At 41.1% G+C, this 18,177-nt stretch overlaps 1 protein-coding gene and 1 long non-coding RNA gene across 2 annotated transcripts in view; one reads left to right on the forward strand and one right to left on the reverse strand.

Moving 5' to 3' along the window:
• On the reverse strand, positions 1–13,816 carry LOC138686855 (uncharacterized). The gene is made up of 3 exons (XR_011326177.1): positions 13,528–13,816; positions 12,126–12,249; positions 1–146 (listed from the first exon to the last, which is right to left on the reverse strand). It is a non-coding gene; the product is annotated as an uncharacterized lncRNA (long non-coding RNA).
• Positions 12,886–18,177, forward strand: part of ATP1B3 (ATPase Na+/K+ transporting subunit beta 3) — a 27,787-nt gene continuing 22,495 nt past the window's right edge. The window contains exon 1 of the mRNA XM_069792214.1: positions 12,886–13,173. Coding sequence (XP_069648315.1) covers positions 13,065–13,173 — 109 coding nt within the window. The 5' untranslated portion in view covers positions 12,886–13,064. The remainder of the gene's footprint in view (positions 13,174–18,177) is intronic.

Genomic DNA, 18,177 nt, shown 5'->3' on the forward strand with positions numbered 1-18,177 from the left:
TTGTAATTAGTGAGCTGTATTAGCAAACATCTTCCAGTTGTTGTCTAGATGGACACAGGGATAACTTGTTATTCTGAGATCCATGAAACAGCCACTGCTCCAAACAGTAAACTGTTGTTCTGAAATGACCGTGATCTTGACATTATCTGAAAAATAAACATTTTATAATCAGTTAAAGACAGGATATACAGGGCTTTAAATCTTCATTTTAATCAGGAATGGCAGCAAATGCATTAATTGTGTTTTGTTCCTGCAATCTTCCGGTAAGGAAAAAAAATAGACTCATTCTGTAAAAGCTATTATTTTAAATGAACAATGATTTTTTTTTTTTTGCAGTAGCAAGAGAGGAAATGCTGTCTGAATCTTTTTTTTTTCCTTACAAATACATTCTAATTTATAGTAAACCAAGCGAACAATCCTCTTAATTTGGTTTTTTCCTTTATATAGCTAGCAGACTGCAATTAATGCTTCTGCCAGCAGAACTGATAAATAAGAGAATGAAGAAATATGTTTCAGACTTTGACATGTATCTTTGAGTCACCTAGATGATATGAAAATATTTGGACTGTTTAGAAGAAATTAATTTCCAACAATAAGTGAAAACCACTTACGTAGCTTACAACCATCAAGCTAGAACTACGTCATCTAACTTAACCATGCATACTAAGCTAATTGCAGTGAAGTTTTGTGTATTCGTCTCTAGAAGGAAGGTTTACCTACCAATTTCTCAGCTGCTCAATGTGCAATTTAAAGATTACTGCATAGCCCTTTGTATAGTTTTCTGTTTCTAGTGAAAACATTAATGGTTTTGTCAACTTAAAGGGCTTTTATTTCATTAAAGAAGCAAAGCAGTGGGAGGGAGACACAGGAGACACTTGAACAGCTTGAGAGTACAGTATATGTGCTCAGTAGAACTCAATTTAAAAAATCTTTTTATTACAAGAGTCTCTGTGGTCAGAAATGCCTATGTGTATAATTCTAAGTGATACCCTAAGGATTTTTTTTAAGGCTATTTGCTGCTTCAAGTTCAGAAAGCAGCGGTTTTATTTACTTTTTGCTTAATGTCAACCCTTTTTAGAGCAGGAAAAAGTCTTATGAAAGAGAAAGTTAGAAAAAAAAATATTAACTGTACAGTAGGAAATGTCTTTAGGATTGCACATACCCATATGAAAAAACATAGTGCGTCTTATTTGAGCAACAGCCGTGAGCTCTAGTGAAGGAATACTTCGTATTTCCAGATACCAGAAGGATTTATTCTGAAATAAGTTGTTTAAAAACAAAACAAGAAGGGTACTGAACCCAGCACTACTTGACTCAAACTGCATACAAATTTAGAAAAGTGAGTAATATGAAAGAAGGAATTTTACAGCAATAGGAATCTTAATCAGCTAATTGTATCTAGAAACTGATTTGTTGTATATGGTTTGACCCAAGAGAAGTGGAAATCATATGTCTAGGAAACAGCAGAGTATGTGTGTCATAATGGGATTTTATCTTTGTTGGTATTACAGAAACCAAGTTAGAAAATAAGATATTCTAATTTTTTTTCAGAGTTTGCAATTCTAGCATTAAAAACAGGGAGTTTCTGTATGATTAACAATGGAGATCATATGTGACTGTTCAAGACATCTCTTGTTGGGAATGAGATTTTAAATGTTTAAAATGGGTTTAGATTTTAAATAAGCCTTGCTGTGTTTTTCCTGCTACTAAACTGTGCTGCTAAAGAACAACTCAAGTAACAGAGGACATACTAAAATAGAAAAGAAAAAAAAAAAAAAGCAGCTGAAGAATTACTGCTAAATTAATTTCGGGAATTAAGTTTTCTCTTGTCAGGAATATATATAATCATACAACTCACCTATCATTTTTAGCTGATTGTTATATTTACATATTCATATATGTATAATTTGCATATAATGTATTTTATATGTATCGCTTTTAGCTGACAGACCCCTGAGTCACCAAAGGCTTTAAAGTAGACCTACTCAGCCTTTTTTTAAAGTGAACATGCTGAAAGAAACCAAAAGCTTCCTATCTCTAAAGTGACATGGTATTAGCACACAAAATAGCAAACAAGAGCGAGAGAGTTCTTTATAGAGCAAGCTGAGGCTTATCAATGGAGTCTAATTTAAAAGTTTGCAAATAACCTCCTGCCCAGTGTGCCTTACAGGGTGAATCCCTCCACTCAATTCTGCCTTCCATTTGGGCAACTTTCAGCAGCTTCCTAATCTGTACCTAATTTACACAGCTCCCCACTGGGATCCTATAGAAGCACCCTTATTTCTAGGTCTTGTTGTGAGCCTTTTCCGTGCTGCAGGCAAACCCTTTTGTTCGTTTCAGCTTTCCTGCCTGCTCTTCCCTGCTAGCTGTGCCTCTGCCTGCCCTCCCCACCCTCTGCTCAGAGCTGCTTCTCCAGAAAGGTCAGTGCTGCTCCAGGCAGCTCCTGTCTCCTCAGAAGGCTGCAACCAGAATACGGGAAAGGGTAGTCTGCCACTCTGCTCTCTATACCATTTAGATAATATATACACGTAGAATCTATGCATAAGCCAGAAGCAAATTAGTAAAAGAAATACAATCTTTGTCCCATCATTAACTCCTCACTGCTCTTTTTCCACCTGCGTGTTCATCACAAGATAAGAAATCTGCCTCAAATGTAATTAAAATGGAAAGACAATGATGGTAAAAATAGAACACTCACAGCTTTGTAAATAAATGCAATTCAGGAAATTCAAAATAAATGATGATTTTTGTACAAAGATAAAAACTTTATCAAAGTTAACAGCTGAGGATTGCAAATGAGGTTTTGTGTCTTTCCACTATAGAAATGGCACTAATGGCAAAACCTGAATCCCCACTGGCTTCCCCTAAATCCAGAATTTCTTAGGTCTGTGTTCGAGAACACTTTTTTAACAATAATTACTAACAGTTCCTTATGCCACATAAACAATTCCTCCTCCCATCTAAATACAGAGTTTCCAATTTGTGGCTTATTTGTCTCCCAGTTTACTTAAGGGTATGTATATGTAGATCAGCGTGTGTAGATAAGATGAACTGGGTTTGTATCTTGGTAATCTGAATTCTTAATGATTAAGAGGCCTACTTCAATATGAAAATTTGAAATTAAGCCTCCTTCTAAGAATGTTTTAAAATACAGAACGCATATTTACAAGACACACATTATAGCTGCCCTACCTAGACTTCATTGTGGGTATCAACATAATGACTTAGGATACTAACAAATAATCTTCTCTCACTGAGATCATCTCAACCACTTGACAATTACCAAAGGGGAGGAAACAGATGTAATTGTATTTCATGGTCAGACTTAAGGCAGACGTTTAATATTTCCTGGTGTAGTACTTATTTGAACACTGTTTTGGGCAGCATATATGGATTTGAGAAATCTGCTGTATAGAATATGAATTCATTGCCTGCTGTCCTCCAAAACAATCCATGCAAATAATGATTTCCTCTTCAGTGACTTAATTGCTTTAAATGTGATTAACTCTGTATTTTTCTGCTATAGTTACACAGGGCAACAGCAGTCATTCCTCTCCAGTATTGGTTAATAACCTTTAATAACCCTGTTAACAACCTTTTTCTATGTGCCAAATTTCAGTAAACTTGACCTGAAGTGCAAGGATAGTAGCTTTACAGCAGCCTTAACACTACAGGTGTGTTCCATGCAGTGACCAACTATGCTCTAGTACGTGTTCAAATGCTAAGAACACAGCACTAGTCTTTGCAGCACGTATGAAGTATAGTTCCTTCATCAGCTTCATAAGTCATCTTCCACACAGCGAAACTGCACTGTAATTTCTGCCAGAAATTGCAACCAGATTTGCTCCTTAGGATGACTGTAAGTACTTTGGTTTATTTGTATTACAGAATTATTAAAAAAAACTATTTCTGAGGCCCCAAATATGTTAACAAATACATCTCTTAGATATAACCAATATGTCTTTGGACTGAATGTTAGAATGTTCAATTATGTTTGCACAAATCTACACAGATGGTCTTTTATTATAAATGATCTTCTCTTTCTTCTGTTAGCAAACAATTTAGCAAATAAATAAAAAATGATGATTGACGGTATTATAACAACAAAGTACCCATTACAATTACAGCAGCAGAGAACTGCAATAAAAAAGATGTAGAACATTTCAGTCTATTTTTTAATATTTGGCAGGGGGGGGTTGTAGTTTAAGATTTTATTTTCTCATAGGCTCTGTGATTATAACAGACCACATTTTGACAGGTTTTTCCTTCAGTTTTTCAGTGGACTAAATCCTGCTCTTCCTACTCAAATACTTCCATTCCTGTGCAGGAAGTATCCCATTCCTGTTATGGGTAGTATCTCCCCCTGCACAGGGGAACAGCATGGGGAGAAGACACAGCAGTTTCACTTATTATGTGAGCACTTGAGTGTGTATTTTTGTTGTTTTTATCTGCAGTATGAATCTGAAAAAAACTTTTGCTGAGCCACTATGTCTTTAAAAATTTGTATCTTACCATCATCTGGTAGTAACCACTGTTGCCCTTAAAGTGTATAGAAATCAGTTAAGTGTACTTGTTGAAGTAGAGTTTTCTTTCAAAGGATTGCATCTGGCAGTAGGAGGTAGAATGAACATTTTTAGATTGTATTATGATTAGGGAGCAATGGAAAGGGAGGCCCATTGTATGTGTTTGTTCAAATGTGAAAGAAATTGGAAAATACAATTTAAAAACAATTAAAAACCTTTATTGGTGCCACTTTTGGGAAAATCCAGTAGCATTTACTGGGAATGAAACCTGCAGGAGCCTGCAGAATCAAAAGAAATGGGCATATGGAACCTATGTAGCTCTGATCCTCTTTTGTATTATTCCTATGGTATTTGCTTATAAAACTATATTATAGACTACAAAGTGTATCTACTGCCCTTTCAAAACTATGGCTAGTTAAAAATCAACAAAAATCAGTTGCAGAGAGTTTATAATTTTGTTTAAAATGATTTAATAATTTGCTGTAAGGGTAGTATAATCTTACAAAAAATGCTATAAAAAAGTCAGACCAAAATTAGAGTAATGGTGGAATTCCCACACATTCAGACTAGAAAAAAATGCTGGCTGTCATTTTCCATTTTCAAAAGTTCTCTTTTTTTTTCCAACTTCCTCCTTCCAAATTATACAAATAAACAGATTGACTGCTTAACATAAGAAGTTGACATCTCAATTTCTAGGCCTTGTGACTTTGTGTGGGCATTCCACAATTGTACTTACTGTAGGGATACTCCCTACGAATGAATCTATCAAGAACAGATGGATGTAGGACTTCACTGAAAAAATGCTGAGCATCTTCAGTATCATTTGTGGTTAATGAGAGATTAAGGTGGTTAGTCTTTTAACAAATCAGCTCATGGAGTGGCAGAAAGATTCACTAAGGGTTAGTAAATAACCTCAGATGAATAATATTAGTCAAGAGCTGTTCCTATGTACAAGCTGGTTAAAAATTTTTATGACTTCAGTTCGATGCCACCATCACAAAAGTGTATGTATGTAACACACACTTTGGATTAGGAAGTAAAATGAAACATATGCAAAACAAGTAGGTTAAAATGTATTTTTTAACAGTTAAAGGAGAACTACATGGCAATGGTTTATATAATACAGTGAACTTTCTGCTAAACAGTACATAAAAGCTAGCTTGCTGTAATTTTTTTTTTAGCTAATGTATGCTCAGAAGGACTAATAATAGGCCTTATGAGTCACAAGCATTCATTAAGTAAGCCACCAGAGTTTTAAAAACATAACAGTTGAGATCTAGTCTGTTTGAAGTGAACAAGTAAATTAATATGTTTTAAAAAATAGTGACTCTTTCAAAAACACTGTGATAATATGCTTTAAATATTTAAGATCCTTTCTTTATTCTGTGCAAAAACAGCATGTTAATTACTGGATTAGCAAAAATGTCTTTCAAGACCAAAGTTGAACCCATCTTCTAGGTTTTGAAATGCATTTGGAATGCTTCACTCCCTCACAATGGTCCCAAGGGAAAATGTGTTAGTCTCACCCATGTTTGTTTACTCAAGAAGGCACAGTTTAGGCATAGCATTTGGTTTTCAATGGAGAGCTGCTTTTTACTTTAGTTATCCAGCTGGCTTGATATGGGTACAATTAAATCAAATGATTTGTTCAAGATCACTAAGGGAATCAGTGACTCGACTGGGAGAAGAAAGTTGGACTGGGAAAACTGAAAATACTAGTTCCCATCGTGGAACAACTTCTCAGTAGCATTTAAGTAAATTAGAGGGGCAAGTTATTGTATTTCACAGTCATCTGCACAAACTAGCAGCATTGTATGGACTAAATTTACATCAGTAGGGTAATGCAGATGCAGAAGGAAAACTGAATGAAAAAAATTTAACACTTTCATGTGACAGATATCTAAACAGACATACCAGATAAAGAAACAGGAAAATTTAAATGAAAATTTGTCTTCTGAAGCTTTTTGGTTTTGTAGGTATAACTTTTAGGGGAAGAGTTTGGCTGTATAATGAGTCTTTCTTGCTTGTCCTTAGTCATTTATTAACCAACCTATATGCACTGTAATTCTAGGATTTTTCTAATTTATAGGTGTTCAAAGTTCCTTTGTTGTTTTTGTGCTTAATTATCTTTTCCCATTTTTTAACAGCCTAGAGACACGTCAGTACTATTCCGAGACCATCATGTTATTATGAAACCACCGCTTTTACCAATAAGATTAGATTACTGCAAGAGACTTTTGCCTGTTGCATGCCTCGATCACTGATACAAGTAATAAGTTGTCATCTTTTATGATAACAGAAGGCAATGACATATGTACAGTGGCTCATAATTGGCATCACAAAATTTGGTGGTAAAGGAATAGTAAAATTTAGCATTTTCTTTGTAATTTAGCATTTTTCTAGTTTCAGGGGCAGGACATGGTGCTCCAGCAAGGACAGACACTCCTGCAATTGCTTTCTACCCTCTCTTTCCTTCCAAACCCTGCCTCACTTCTCCAGGCCTTTCATTCCCTCCAACATCAATTTTTCAAGTTTTCTGTCTTCACAGACTCTCTTCATTTCAGCCTCAGCCTCCTGGCTTAGCCAGGGCTGGCTTTCTCCTTGGATTGCTGCCTGAGTCCCCTGATGAACTCAGGATGTGGTTCTGCCAATCTAATTGTGGGCTGCTACTGAAAGGGGTAGTCCCGTTCCTCCTACTGTCTGCCCTGGTCTCCCTTGTGAGCCGAGTCAGGGAACTAAACTTGTGTGATTTGTTTTCTTTCAGTTCAGCTCTCTGAATCAGGTCATCATGGGGTAAAATGAACACCAATGCTAAAAATCACAACCAGGGTTGGAAGGGACAGTGGAATAGGGAGAGGAGGGACCATCTCTTTCAGCAGCACTTCATAACTAATGTGAGTTTCATCATTAAACTTCATTTTTGGCCCCAAACTCCTCACCCTGCCTTTCATGTTCTTCATCTTCCCTCTTTAGCCGCTCTTCCTAATGGCTTCCCATTTGCCCCTGCCCTTTCTGCTCCCATCCCAGAGTTACCCATCAGCTAATGCCAGCTGTCTTGCCCAGCTCCTTTTTCTGCCTCAGTCCTTGTACTTCACTGGTCTCTCGCAGACAAACCTCGTCAGTAACAGTGCCTGTGGTCCCTCACTCAATTGCTGTTTACAAAGTATTAGCTCAAAATGGGGGAAAAATGCTTCAGCAAATTAAGACAGATACCTTATTTTTATGAACTCTTCTCAAACCAGCTTTAATTAAGAAGCTCTTTTACTCGTCCATGAAAAAAATTCTGAAACTTAACTCTGACTGCACATGTTATAAAATGGATAAAAACCCTAATAGTTACAAAGTTCCTACAAATTGAGCTTTTCTTGTTTCAAGCCCTTTGTATTAAAAATAAGCAATGAAATTGTTTTCAACAATAGTTAGAGGCTCTCTTTCCTACTGTAAACAAATGCTGAATATCTCGGCAAAAGTCTCCTCTGCGTAATGCAAGTCAACTCCCATTGACTTAACAGGAGTTGTCGTGCTATATATGAGAGCAGAATCTTGTCTCTGTGAATAAAGGAGTTTTTTCAAGAGTGAGGGGGCTCTGCACAATGAATGCATTTTTACCAGCCCTTTCTGATTCATTGGCAAACTACCAAACACAAGAACTGTTTCTGTAGTCTTTCTACTCTCACAATGACAGACATTTTCTTTTTCATTTTTAGTGGGAAGTCTTTTGTATTTTTTTTTCTCATGAAAATGTGTGTCTTATGTTTCTTGGTATTTTGTATGATGAAGTAGAAATTATTTCTCAGTCATAATATTTTTGGAGTTGGTCCTTCCTGAGTTTATCATGTGTCTTCTAGTTACAGTTTAAAACTTAGCTGAGGATAAAGAAGCAGATTTGGTTCTAACTTACACATACGTCTCTTGCAATTCAAAAGCGGCTCTGAAACTGGACTGGGCAGATGCCTGTGGAAGTTACCGCAGCCCCAGGAAGCTATCCAATTGATGCCAAAATTGTGTCTTGCTGTGGTCCACCCTAGACCCAAACTAGAAGAGAAGGGGGTGGCTTTCTAGTCATCAAGAATCCTCCAAATGGGCCAAAGTAAAATTCCCTTTAGCAACACAAAAGAAACTTAGCTTGTGCTAAGAACTGCCCTCTGTAGAGTCTCTGTAAACTGTAGCAATCTTGCTTCCTATCATATTTTACTTTCTTCCCAGAGTTGTGCATGACAATTTTTAAAAAGAATGTAGCAGTTATCTTTATATAATTCATATTTTAAAAGTTTGGATTTTTTTTGTGTTGTATGGTTTACATTTTTATCATCATCATACATCATTTTCTTGATAGTGAGTCAAGGTGGTTTTCTTTCTGTTGTGCTTTGGAAAACACATATTACCAATGTGGCATTACCACCATTACAAAGATCAGCTGTGCAGATAAAACTGCCTTTCCAGAGAAACAGTAAATTGTAAACTGGGGGCCAATCCTAGTGCTGAATGGTCTGTGAGGTGATGAGCCCAAACCTGACAATCGTCAGACATCCACGTTCAGAACCACCAGTGTCACTCATTCATTTCTCTTTGTGGAACCCAATCAAATATTTCAGTAACCATCTGATGAAACTTGGGCAAAATCCCTGTGGACAGCACAGACAATTGGTCTTGTTTTCTGGACGGTGTCTGGAAGTGGAGGATACTGCTTCTGACCTAGAACGTTGCATTGCAATACTATCTGATGGTAACCAAAGTCTTGCTGCCTATCCGCACAAAACTGCATTTCTTCCAAAGCTGAATTAAACCCTGTCTTTAAAAAGTATATCTAATCTCACGTTTAAAACCCAAAAAAAGGTGTACCAGCTATCTCTCCAGATGTAAACTATTTGAATATTTAATTGCCCTCACAGTCAGGAAATGTCAACATTAGGTTTGTCTAGCTGGTTTCCAGCAAATGGATACCATTGCCTTTGTCAGTGAGGTTGAAAAGGTCATACTATCAAGATCTCTTTTCTATATTTAAGTACCTATTCAAAGTAATCCAGTCTCTTGTCAGGTTTTTTCTTTCAGAAGCTAAATAAGCTGAAATGTGGAAGCTTCGTATTGTAAGTTAGCTTGTTTTCTGCTCCCTGGATCATTTTTCAGTACTCTTTGAACTATCACTAATATTTCCATTTTCCTGCTTGTGTAAATATCAGAAGTGGGTGCATGGATTTTTTGTATTGTTTCTTCACCAAAGTGCACACAGATATCTTCTTTCTAGAAGACAAGTTTTTATACACACTAGATTGCATTTAGTACTTTTTGCCACAGAATTGCCTGTGCTTTGCTGAACAAATGAACACACCAATCTTTCTATCCTTTCTAAACATTATCACCAAATACTTTATACAACCACATAGACTGCTAACGCAAAATACCTTCAGCTTAGGAATCAGCATCCTGAAGGATGCCGCTCAAAACACATCAACTCATTGATATCTTGCCACTGACAATTACATTTTGAAATGTCAGTGAGCCAGTTTTTAGTCCAGTCATTTCTATATAAATCAGGTGTTTTGAATCAAAATGTCTTGTGGCACTAAATCAATAGCTTGGAGAAATCCAAGTTTAAAATGGAAGTGCAATTAGTTTTATCAGCTGAACATCTAATTATTTTAAAAAATCAGATGTTTGTTCCTACTGGTCAGGGCCCTGAGTGCGCTAATAGGCCTTAATTGCTCTGACCAGTCTGACTTGACCCTCGCCCACCATGGCCCTGGAGCCCCATTTCACTCGACCCGGCGCTGCCAGAGGTGTGCTGGTCTCCAGGCCTGGCTGTGCCTAGGCCTGGCCATGGGCTCTGCCGATCTGGACCCCGACTCCAGGGCTGATGTCCTGGCCTCAGACCCGAGTTCTTGTCTGCCCCGTTCCCTGGCTGGGGGCAGTGGGACGGGCCCTGGCTGCGAGGCCACGTCCTGCTGCACCCGCCTCGTGGGGTCCCCTGCGGCTCCCGGCCCACAGGCAGCCGCTGGCCTGCACTGTGCCCTGACGCTGTCTTGCATAAAAGATAATGCAGGTCTGGAAGGGATGTAGGCTGTCCAATGCTGCACTGTGATTGCAGCTAATTGTATAGCAGATCGTGCCATCACCACTCATTACTTTTTATGAACAAAGACTGGAATATGGATGGACCTTTCCGTTATTTCACCTGGGATCAGTGTCTAGCCAAGGGGTTTGTATGTCCATGAGTCAAAATATTTACCCTTTTGCATCTCAGAAACAGTTTGATTTTCAGTGGGGATGAGGATCCACCACTCTACCCATGGGGGTGCATGAGACAGCCGATTTTGAAAACAAGTGTAATAGTTGTTATAGTCAAACTGGGCTTCTGAACTCACTGGAGCAGAGCACAGAAAGATTCCTATGTTTTACGATGAGCAGACTGAAGAGTTTCAGTGGTTACTGGATAATATTAGTTCCTCTAAAACTTTGGTTTACGTTTTCTGTAATGTTTTTTAAATAGGAATATATTTAAATGTTGAAATTTCATTGCATAATGTAGGGTGTGGTTGTTCCGTAGAGGCAATTGTATTTTTTTATCTGTATTAACTCCCCCAGTCTTTTGCATCTAGTAAACGTTAATGTTACTGAATCAGTATGGTGCCCCATCCGAAAAGATAGCTATAGGCACATTTCGTATTATTCCTTAAGAGTGCAGGATACCTATTTGAATAAACTGGGAAAAATAATTCAGCAAAGCAGTTGCTAGAATGGAATGACATTCAGTCTTTTGCTTGGTGACATTTAGAAGAAAAAAGACAAATGGAGATGGTTTATTTTGGGCCTGAAATGGCATATATTAGCTGATCAGTGTGACACAGTAATTAGTGAGTGATGTGTTATTTTCTGCTGTTTTACAGCAAATAGAATGACTTAGATAAGAGGCTATTGGAATCAGGCATTCAGGAGGCAAACAGGTTTATTCTATTTTATGCTTCACATTTACTGCTTTCTTGCATGAATAATACTGCAACCATCATAAAGATTTAAACTAACCATGCTGATAAATACTTAATTCCTCTTGTTTAAGACGTCTCTTACATTGTTGCTCTTGCATTTTTAAGGTGTAGTCTCTCTTAGCTTTTTCACTGGGGTTTGATCTCTGGCTTATTGACTGACTTTTTTAAGAACTGCTTTGATGTAGTAGCTCTCCTGTTACACTTCAGTTTTGCAAAGTCCCTAACTAATGGTCCATTATTTACACTGGCTGAGCAGTATATGAGGGAGAATATGTTAGAGCTGACCCACAAGACTGAGTGATGGGGCCGGTGGTGTGCAGTGCTCTGTTTAGTATCGGGGAAAGAGGGAATTTAAGGGGGTAAGCTCTTGATCCATGCCAGAAAGTAAATGGAGTCTGTTCCTCTGCTGTCAGCGGAGAGATGGAGAATGATTTTTTGTGCTATTCTTACTTTGACCTTTACGAGTGTGATAGCAAATGAGTTTTTGAGGTCTTATGCTCAAAGAAGTCGTATTATCAATACCCTGTCTATAACATTTTTACACGTGTTCTTTTGCCAAGTGTTTCAGGACGGTGGCACAATTAAATGGAGTTCCGAGATGCAAATTACACTTGCTAACCTTTCGGTCTTCTGGTATTTTTTTTCTAATGTAGTTAGCTGTGCTTCAGTAACAGCTCCTGCACAGCAGCATCTCTCATCCCACACAGGCACTCCCATACGGTCAGGTATCCATCCGTTCGATGCTGTAAGAACACAACGGTGCCACAAACCAACTGATTACAGGGCTAGGAGGGGAAAAAAGCACGATCGTTTCGGCAGTGGAAGGTTGCCCTGAGGGAGCACGGGGCTGGGCGGGCAGCTGTGTGCCCCACGGGCCTCTCCCCACGCGTGGCCGGCAGGCGGCTGAGGCGAGACCCCGGGGGAGCTGTCGCTGGCCGGCCCGGGGGAAGGCGAGAGGGCCGGGGGGGGGGGGGGGGGGGGGGCGCAGGTGCCATTTAGGGCGCGATCCGCGCCGCGGCACATCTCTTTCCCTCCCTCCCTCCCTCCTTCTCTCTCCAGAGATGGCGATGTCTCGCCACCGCCGGCCGTGGCCGCACGCTGCTGGCCCGAAGCATCTCAGAAGCGCCGCCGAGGCGCCAGAGCCGCCCCCCCCTCCCCCCCGCGGCGGGGAGTGAGACCGGCGGTGCCCGCAGCTCCCTCGCGCCCCAGGCCCTAACCGCCGCCGCCGCGCGCGGAGCCGGAGCGGGCGCGAGGCAGAGCCGCGTGCCAGCGCGCACGCGGGGCTCCCGCGCCGCAGGCGCGTGGCCGCTGTCCGCCAGGGGGCAGGCGCGCGGCGGGCCAGGATTGGCTGGCGAGGGCGGAACGATGTCGCGGCGAGTCCCGCCTCGCCGCGGAGGTGGGGAGGGAAGGTCCCTGCGTGACTGGTCGGCCGCCCGCTCTCCCGCCGGGCGCCGCGGCGGCAGTTACTTAGCGGTGGGGAGCGGGCGCTCGCTGCGGCTTTCTCTGCCTGGGAGGCTCTGCCGCCGGGGTGCCCGACGCAGCCGCTCCTCGCCTCGCCATGTCCAAGGAAGCGAAGAAGCCCTTCCGCCAGAGCATGGCCGAGTGGCGGCAGTTCGTCTACAACCCCAACAGCGGCGAGTTCCTGGGGCGCACGGCTAAGAGCTGGGGTAAGGGCTGCCGCGGGCGGAGGCGGGGGGCGAGCCGCCACGGGCCGCCGCCGAAGACGCGGGGCGGCGGGGGACGAGGCCGAGCGCGGGGCGGGGGGGCAGCGGGAAGGCCCCCCGCGGTGATGGGGGGGGCCGCGGAGCGGGATGCGGGGGCCGCGGCGGCCAGGTGAGGCGGCCCGCCAGGCCGCGGCGCACGCGCCCCGGTAACCGTTACAACCGCCGCCGCCCGCCGGTCTAAGAATAGCTCCGGCCGTGACGGCGGGGGAGGGGAGAGGAGGCGGGGGCGCCTCCCGGAGCAGGTGGGGGTCGGGGGAGGAAGAGGAGTTTCTGGGAGCGCGTCCCGAGCTGACTCACCCTCCCGCCTCAGTACGCAAATGCAGCAAATTGGGCCCGCAGGCTCCTCCTCCGCCTGATCCACCGCCGGGGGGGGCGGGCAGTGGAGGGACTCTGGGGGCCGCTTCGGTGCGGCGGTGACGGGCTTCCGCCGCCGAGGTGCGGGGACGGCTGCCGCCCCGCGCTTATCTCTCCCAGTTGATAGCAGCGTGCGTGCATGTCAATGCAGCCGCTCTTCTCCATCCATTCCTTACCGCCCCCCTCCCCCCCCAGCGTCGCAGGAAATCGAGAATGAATGAGCGCGAATTGCCTTTGTACTTCTAGAGGGTAGCTGCGGATCAGAGAAGGAAAGCAAAAAAAACCCCCCAAAACAACAAAAAAAACAAAACTCCAAAAAGTTTATGAGTCCCCATTCTAGATAGTCCGCAAAAGAATGATCGTTGCGTGTCATTGTGCTAAATTTGTTCCAAGATAGAGCTTCTGGGCCTTTTATTTTTCTGAAATGAAGTTTTTACATGAAGGTTCTCCAGTAAAGCTTGTGCAGGCAGTGTTTGTTTTCCTGTTTTCAGGTAGTCTTCCCATTGCTTTCCTCTGAGCTGGAAAGCATGTTATCATAATCTTGTTGCTTCCAATAAAAATATTTGGATTTTCTGAGTATGTTTTCTCATATTAAACCATTGTATAAATGCTTAATATTAGGATGTTTCTTCAGTCCTCATGGGACATATTTACTGACTTCAGAAAACGCTGCGTCTCCTCCCAAAACTTGGATGTAGTCGGGATACTTAATAGTTGTGCTTACAAAACCAACAAGAATCTCAGCGTGGCATAAAGGACCAGGCCAATACATCCTTGGCCTTGACACAATCTCAATGAATACTAATGTTGAAATAGTGAGGAGGAGCCTTGAGCAGACTATGCATGGGGTGTGCTTTCTTTGCAGTGCCAATGTCTCCTGTCTATCAAAAGAGGGCCCTAGCTCCGATGTGAGTTCTCCTCCATTCAGATGGAAATAAGAGCTTGCGAGCTACTCTGCCAGTTGAATAGCAAAGGAGAGGAAATTTCCACTATGCTGTTGTCTAGTGATCTTTCTGTACAGGCAGGTTCCTCAAGTGCGTGGGCTGGAGGAACGGGTGTATGGATTGCAGAAGTCTGTCATGAATCTGACGAGCACAAAGACTGTGGGCACATTAGAAATAGCTTGTAACTTTTTAAAAGAAGTCAAGTTGAAACAACTTTCGCTTTCTTAAGTGGTTTAGGTGATTGGTATGTCCTTAGTGCTGTGTAACTTTTGCTTAGCCTGGACATTAAAAGATGACTAGTCAGCAGCACTGTAAACTGTTGGTGTATTTTTTTGTCAAAATTTATTTGTCCTGGCATTTTGTGATTAACACATTGTACTTATTTAATTATATATATATAAAGTAAATTATAGTTTTTGACTGTTTTGGGGGGTGGCATGTGGCTTTCTGTTTGGTTTTAATTTTTTTAATTGCAGAACACTAATTTAATGGCTCTGTCGGCACAGAAGAACATGCAGGGTTTGGTGTCACTTCTGCCCTTGCTGTGCTGATGTGAGCTTGGACTAGTCTCACTGACTATTGTTCCTTTTCTGTTGCTGGTCTCCTGTCTGAAAGGCGGGGAGGTAGGAGAAGAAAGCTCTGGTTGCCAGTCTGCTCAGCTTTGGTGTCTCCAGGGGCAGCATGATAAGAATTCAGCTGGCTCTGGTTCTTCCATGCATACTTCTCTTGTCTCAAGACAACTTCCTCACAGAAATGAGACAGAAGCAGTAGAGAAACTGTTAAATAATTATTTACAGTATGTGCATGTTTTGCCCTAGTCTTGAGACAGTTCTTGGGGCTTATGTAAATTCTAACTGCAAGGCAGTGATTCTCTGTGACTGAGTGCTGTGGCATTGGAGTACTCATCTTCATCTGCCATTTCTACGCCAGGATTTGTGAAAAGATCAAACACAAGCAGCTCTTAGACTCATTTGTCATCTAACAGAGTTATGGTGCCTTTTAGAGTTTGGTAAAGAGTCACCTTTTACAGTTTGGTAGAAACACTGTACTAAGTCTTCTCTTGCTGTAAAAAATGAGAGATTTTTACTTTACTTTTTGTGGACTTGAGGTATAATTCAATTTTAATTTTTCACAAATCGATATCCAAATCTAACCCACCGCCCCCTTATATTTTTTGTTATCTGGCATAATACTTTGTTGTATTAAAGAGAGAGAAAATACTGGAAAAAACTGTTGATGACTTAAGTTGGTGGTGTTCTCAGCAAGAAGGCATAAGGGGCACTAATACTCCTCACAGAGGTGATGGGAAGAAGGGTCAGTCCTGGGGTTCCACACAGGTTTTAATCAGGTAGGGCAAAGAAAGGAGAACTTGCAAGACTGCCATGTGGGGCCTTCCTGTAAGTAAAAGGAAGACTAGCATCTGGCTCTGCCTGTAATGGCAAGGTGCTGTGCCTTTATTTGCCTGTAATTTAGCAAGAACAGAGTGAGATCATCGTGAAAGTATTGTAATGCAGTGCTCACTAAACACTCAAATATGTGCATAATCATACAATATAGACAGTAAACTCTTTTTACACAGGGATACAGAAAAATAATTTGTGTCAAAAAAGGCAATATAGAGTCTAGCAATACTTCATTTACGGTCACGTTAGATGTCATGCCAAGCGTATTTAAGCCTTTCTGTAAAGCTAGTTATGTCAGGGTGTTCAAGGTAGAGGTGGAGTTTTCTTAAAGTACGTAGAAATTTGGACCTACTGAATATTATTTTAAACGCTTATTTGTATCCTTCAGTGCATAAATAAGTGCTTGAAATTAAAAAAAAACAAAACAAAAACCCACAAAAAGTCCTACAACAAACCCCAACACCTTATTTTTAGGAAGGCTTTCCACCATGTCAGTAGATATACAGTCTTGTCGGTCACCGTAACAAAAGATCCAGTTTTGCTTCTGTTTAGTCTTCACTGAGTTCTTGCTGGGGCATACAGTGCTGTCAAAGTTTTAACTGCTTTTCTGACTTGATTATTCTGTGTTCTTTATCAGCGTTTTGAGCAGGATTTTGTTGTGATTTAGCTTTCTTCACAGGTAGTGTAATATTAAACATTCTGGCATCACTGTCTGCCATTGCAGTAGAAGCACTTCCACATCCAAGTTGTGAATTGGAGAGACACACACTGCTCTTTTTTTGTTTTGTGGCAGATGGACAGTTAATGTAAAAAAACCCTGCACAGCCAGGAATATGACTGCAGTCAAAAATCTTACTAAACTTTTCCATGATACTGCCTATCGTAAGAAATGAATATTTGAGAAATCAGTAGAATATTTTATTTTCCATGACACAGATCACTCTGAAGGCATGCCTTCTCTTGTTGCAGGTATCAGTAAGCTCTGGTGGTACAGTGAGGGTATTTGGGGGGGGGTTTGGGCTTTTTTGTGTTGTAAATGGTTAATCATGACATTAAGTGCTGGCTTTTGTGATTCTTTGCAAGTGTTGCATGTGACAATTTTTATTGTCTCCTGAAGTGTTTAGCCATGTTATATGTGGAGCCCTGGCTTACTGTGAAATAAATAGTAGTAACACAGGACCAAGGTTTTATTTCTTCCTGAAGTCTTCCTTCCCTCTTTCTTCCTCTCCTTCCCCCAAATTTGGAAAACAGTAATTCTTAAGTGTTTAGGGAATAAAGTTGAAACATGATTAGTGCTTATCTAGTATGTATAGTTATGTTAGCTTAAGGCAAAGAAATCCATCTGCAGGTGGACCAAAAATCCTTCTTGATGTTGCTGGCATTGGTGGTGGTCACTACTAACATTACTTAAGTATCTAAATCCCACTTGTTAAAGATACTGAAGAATGATCATGCAGGTGATAGGATCAATGCAGCATGGAGTCCAACAAACCATAAAGACAGCATTTCGTTTTCATTGTTGCAGATGATGTTGAGTAAATGCTTCCATGTCTGTTGTGAGAGTGTTTATATTGATACCTGTATATATCTACCGATGTATTACATGTAGGTAGATCTGCCAATCTGATTTATGCCAGATTGACATGCTTTTAATCACTTCTGCCATGTAAAGTTTGGAAAGCTTGTATTCATCATGGTAATGATGGTCAGGTACATGATATTTTTTGCATTCACCAGAGTCAGAAATTTTGGTTTTGATCACGGAGAAGTGTTTTGATCCCTGCAAATGAACTCCAATTAATGATGGCACCAACATGTTGGTTCAGAAATAGTAGGTTTCCAGATTTGACTGTGGCTTATCCATGTGGTTAAGATATGAAAGGGTTTTGGTACTGTGATGCCCTGCAAAAAAGAAAAACAAAACAAACAAAACAACTAGGTAAATTGTAATGCAGAATTTTGGGTTTGATAGTTTTCCTTGTGTGATAGTTTTAGTGTCAAAGACCGAGAGACTCGAAGGGTTTGGTGTAGCAAGATGTTCTGCAACGTTTGAATTGAGTTTCATTTTAGATGTGGTAGCTGTATTTTCCTTGGAGTAAATGTGGAGGATAGCTTTCCACTGTTACTTGGGTACATCTTGTTTCCTGACAAGAAATCCAGTGTTATGTGAAATTATTTTGGCAGAGCTTCTTGACAGGTTATGGCTTGTTCACTGTGATTAGCTTAGGATAATTAATACTAATAGG

This window comes from Haliaeetus albicilla, chromosome 9 (genome assembly GCF_947461875.1).
Source record: "Haliaeetus albicilla chromosome 9, bHalAlb1.1, whole genome shotgun sequence".
Lineage (NCBI taxonomy): Eukaryota > Metazoa > Chordata > Aves > Accipitriformes > Accipitridae > Haliaeetus > Haliaeetus albicilla.